This window comes from Physeter macrocephalus, unplaced genomic scaffold (genome assembly GCF_002837175.3).
Source record: "Physeter macrocephalus isolate SW-GA unplaced genomic scaffold, ASM283717v5 random_1830, whole genome shotgun sequence".
NCBI classification, from domain to species: domain Eukaryota; kingdom Metazoa; phylum Chordata; class Mammalia; order Artiodactyla; family Physeteridae; genus Physeter; species Physeter macrocephalus.
Window position 1 is genome coordinate 19,955 of NW_021147115.1, and position 4,187 is coordinate 24,141.

The 4,187-nt window shown below is 45.4% G+C and overlaps 1 protein-coding gene across 1 annotated transcript; it reads left to right on the forward strand.

The window, feature by feature from the left end:
* Positions 1–881: 881 nt before the first annotated feature.
* LOC114485611 (GPI transamidase component PIG-S-like) lies at positions 882–4,178 on the forward strand. Its single transcript, XM_028487394.2, has 3 exons — positions 882–946; positions 1,232–1,371; positions 1,456–4,178. The coding sequence occupies exons 1-3, from the start codon at positions 913–915 to the stop codon at positions 1,600–1,602; spliced, it is 321 nt and encodes a 106-aa protein (XP_028343195.1). The 5' UTR covers positions 882–912; the 3' UTR covers positions 1,603–4,178.
* Positions 4,179–4,187: the final 9 nt, after the last annotated feature.

Below are 4,187 nucleotides of genomic sequence, written 5' to 3' on the forward strand. Positions count from 1 at the left end.
AAAAAAAAAAAAAAAAAAAAAAAAGCTCAAACTTACATATTAGTCTCCTGCCAGGCCCTATTCTAATCACTTTACAGTTGTTAACTCATTTACTACAACAATTCTACATAAAGTAGATACTAGTGCTATCCCTATTTTATTTATTTATTAAAACAATTTTATTTTTCTTGGCCACGTCACGTGGCATGCGGGATCTTAGTTCCCGAATCGAACCCATGCCGCCTGCAGAGTCCTAACCATTGGACCGCCAGGGATTTCCCTGCTATCCCTATTTTAATGAGGAAACAAGCACAGAGAGGTTAATTAACTTCTCAAGCTCACTCAGGTAAAGTGGTGAAGCTGGGATTTGAACCCAAGTGATCAGGATCATCCGGAATTCTGTGCTCATGAATTTTCAAGAATTTTAAGTGAGGTATTCAGACTTTAACAAGTTGTAAATGAATTCAAATGAATTTTAAAAATATTAAATGAGCTAAATATCCTAAAAAGGTACTATTAGCTTGCTCCTCCGGAAGAGGAGCTTTATAATACTTGACTAAAGTCAAGTATCTCCATTTTTCAGATGAGAACACTGAGACTTAAGAGCTTCCCGTGGTCTCCCGGCTAGTATTTAACAACTGCAGAGTTTGCGCTCTTATTCCCTGGGCTAGGAGTGGGTTCCACAAGGAAGCGGAGGGTATCTTCCAGCAAAACCGAAACCCGCACAGCTCCTCAATCTCCGGGTCAGCGTCCTTTCAAGTTCCGGGAGAAGCTCCCTGCGCACCCCGCCCACCCTTCGTCGGTTTTCGTCTGGAGTGCCGCTCGTGATTGGTCGCGATCGCTGCCGTGGGCACTCCCACTCCTTGCGGGTTTCCGATTGGGGGAGGCCTACGCAGCTCCTCCCCTCGGCGGCAAGAGCGGTTGGAAGCGAGTATGGCGGCCCCCGGGGCCGCAGCTACAGACCTAGGTGCGGTGGCATTCGGGAGGGGGCTGCGGCTCGCGGATTGCGAGGGAGGAATGCGGGGGTGGGGACTGTGTGTGCCAGAGGTCCCTGGCACAGAGGATGGGGGTTCGGGGTTCGTCTCAGGCAGGATCCCTTCAGACTAGGGTCCGGGCCCCTCGCCGGGGAATCCCTTCGAATGCGGGCTGCGAGGTTCTGAGTACAGGTTGCCGGGGCTCCTCCGCGTCGGGGGTGGAGGCCCACCCGAGCCCACCTCTGGCGGCGCCTCAGTGGATCCCCCCGTGTCCCCAGAGGTGGCTCGAGGCAAGCGCGCCGCCCTCTTCTTCGCCGCGGTGGTCATCGTGCTGGGGCTGCCGCTCTGGTGGAAGACCACGGAGACCTACCGGGCCCCATTGCCTTACTCCCAGATCAGTGGGCTGAATTCCCTGCAGGTAAGACCTCGGTGGTGGAGGACCAGGGGACAGCCCACCGGCAAGATGGAGACTCACTGATGGCCCTGCTGCTTCTTCCCGCAGCTCCGGCTCATGGTGCCGGTCACTGTCGTGTTTACCCAGGAATCAGTGCCCTTGGACGACCAGGAAAAGCTGCCCTTCACCGTTGTGCATGAGAGAGAGATCCCTCTGAAGTGTGAGTTCCTGATCAGGGCTGCCTTTCTGGTCTGAGTTCAGTCCGCAGATAGGTTGGATAGGAGGAGCATGGGTATCCCGTAAAGGTGATTACAAACTTATTAAAAGGCCACTTTGAATGAACAGTGTGTTTGCTAAGAAAAAAAGTAGCTTTAAATTCAGTATTCACCATTAAAGGGGCAGTTTTATTCATAAAACAGTTGTGCTACCTGATCAGGAGTAGGTGATGCTCATTACGGGACAGGGGAGGATGTGGGATGTACTGGAATGAACAACAGGGTTTGGAATCAATTTGGACTTACATACAGGCCTTATTCAGTTTAACATTAAATACTTTACGGAGTGTTAAGCACGTAGGTATCAGGAATTTGGGGATGAATACGAAATTGATATTGGTTTCAAGAAATTCATAGGTAGGGGAGAGAGACAAAGAAATCACAGAAGTATGTAAGGAACAGAGATTGTACTTAAGAAAGAGACTATAACCGTCTGGAGGAAAGAAAGGTAGAGAAGGTTTTGAGGGCTGTAATTTTTAAGCCAGATTTTTAAAGGATGTGTAGGAATTCAAGTTAAATGAGGAGGAGAGGGAGGGATATCACTAGTTAGTAATAATGATAGCTAATATTAGTTGTTCATTATATGTCAGAAGCTTGGTGAAACACTTTACACGTGTTGCCTCATTTAATCCTAACATTATGATCCCCATTTTAAGTCTCTTGTCTCTTTTATTATATACCAGCTCTCCCTACCCCATCCCAATATACTTGTTTTCATTGATTTGTTGGAGAAACCAGGTCATTTGTTTGATAGAACATCTCACATTCTGGATTTGGCAGATTTCTTCCTCCTGGTTTCATTTAACTTATTTCTCTAGTATCCATATTTCTTATAAACTGGTAGTTAGATCTAGAGGTTTACTTAAAATCAGATTTTTTTTTAATTTTTTAAAATTTATTTATTTATTTAATTTATAATTTGGCCGCGTTGGGTCTTCATTGCTGCGCACAGTCTTTCTCTAGTTGCAGCGAGAGGGGGCTACTCTTTGTTGTGGTGCAAGGGCTTCTCATTGCGGTGGCTTCTCTTTTTGCAGAGCATGGGTTCTAGGTACGCAGGCTTCAGTAGTTGCAGCACGCGGGCTCAGTAGTTGCAGCGCGTTGGCTCAGTAGTTGTGGCTTGAGGGCTCTAGGGCGCAGGCTCAGTAGTTGTGGCGCACAGGCTTAGTTGCTCTGCAGCATGTGGGATCCTCCTGGACCAGGGCTCGAACCCACGTCCCCCGCATTGGCAGGCGGATTCTTAAGCACTGCACCACCAGGGAAGTCCTAAATTTATTTTTTGGCCTCACTTCCTGGCATGCAGGATCTTGGTTCCCCAACCAGGGATCGAACCCGTGCCCCCTTCAGTGGAAGCACAGAGTCCCAACCACTGGACTGCCAGGGAAGTCCCCAGGTTCAGTTTTGTTTTTTTTTTAACATCTTTATTGGAGTATAATTGCTTTACAATGTTGTGTTAGTTTCTGCTGTGTAACAAAGTGAATCAGCTATATGTATACAAATATCCCCATATCCCCTGCCTCTTGCATCTCCCTCCCACCCTCCCTATCCCACCCCTCTAGGTGGTCACAAAGCACCGAGCTGATCTCCCTGTGCTATGCAGCTGCTTCCCACTAGCTATCTATTTTACATTTGGTACTGTATATAGGCACATATATGCAATGGAATATTACTCAGCTATAAAAAGAAACGAAATTGAGTTATTTGTAGTGAGGTGGATGGACCTAGAGTCTGTCATACAGAGTGATGTAAGTCAGAAAGAGAAAAACAAATACTGGATGCCAGCACAAATATATGGAATCTAAAAAAAAAAAAAAAGTCGTTCTGAAGAGCCTAGGGGCAGGGCAGGAATAAAGACGCAGACGTAGAGAATGGACTTGAGGACATGGTGAGGGGGAAGGGTAAGCTGGGATGAAGTGAGAGAGTGGCATGGACATATATACACTACCCATGTTCAGTTTTTTAGGCAAGAATACTTTACAGTTGGTGTGTTGTACTTCCTATTGTGTTATATCATGTAGTGGCCTGGTTGTTTCATTTTGGGTGATACAAAGATGATTATTTAGTTCAGATATTGTCAGCTTGATTTCTGTATTTTAGTTCTCTGTCAACCTTTCACCCGATGATTTTAGCATCTGTTGATACTGGAATTCATTTCATTAGGTTGCAACATGGCAATTTTTAAATTCTGCCATTTCTTCTGCATTCTTCTGGAATTCTGTAAAGAAGAACTTTCCTAATAAATTTTAGGTTCAGCTTGTCAGTTCCAGGTGGTGAAAAAAATCCATTTGGGATTGCTGTACATGTTTAGATTAACTTGGAGAGAATTGATATCCTGAGAATATTTAGTTTTTCCATCTAGGAGCCTTGTATGTGTTTCCATTTTATTCAGATCTTCTTTTATGTCATTGAGTAAAGTCCTGTTTTTTTTTTTTTAACGTCTTTATTGGAGTATAATTGCTTTACAATGGTGTGTTAGTTTCTGCTTTACAACAAAGTGAATCAGTTATACATATACATATGTTCCCATATCTCTTCCCTCTTGCGTCTCCCTCCCTCCCACCCCCCCTA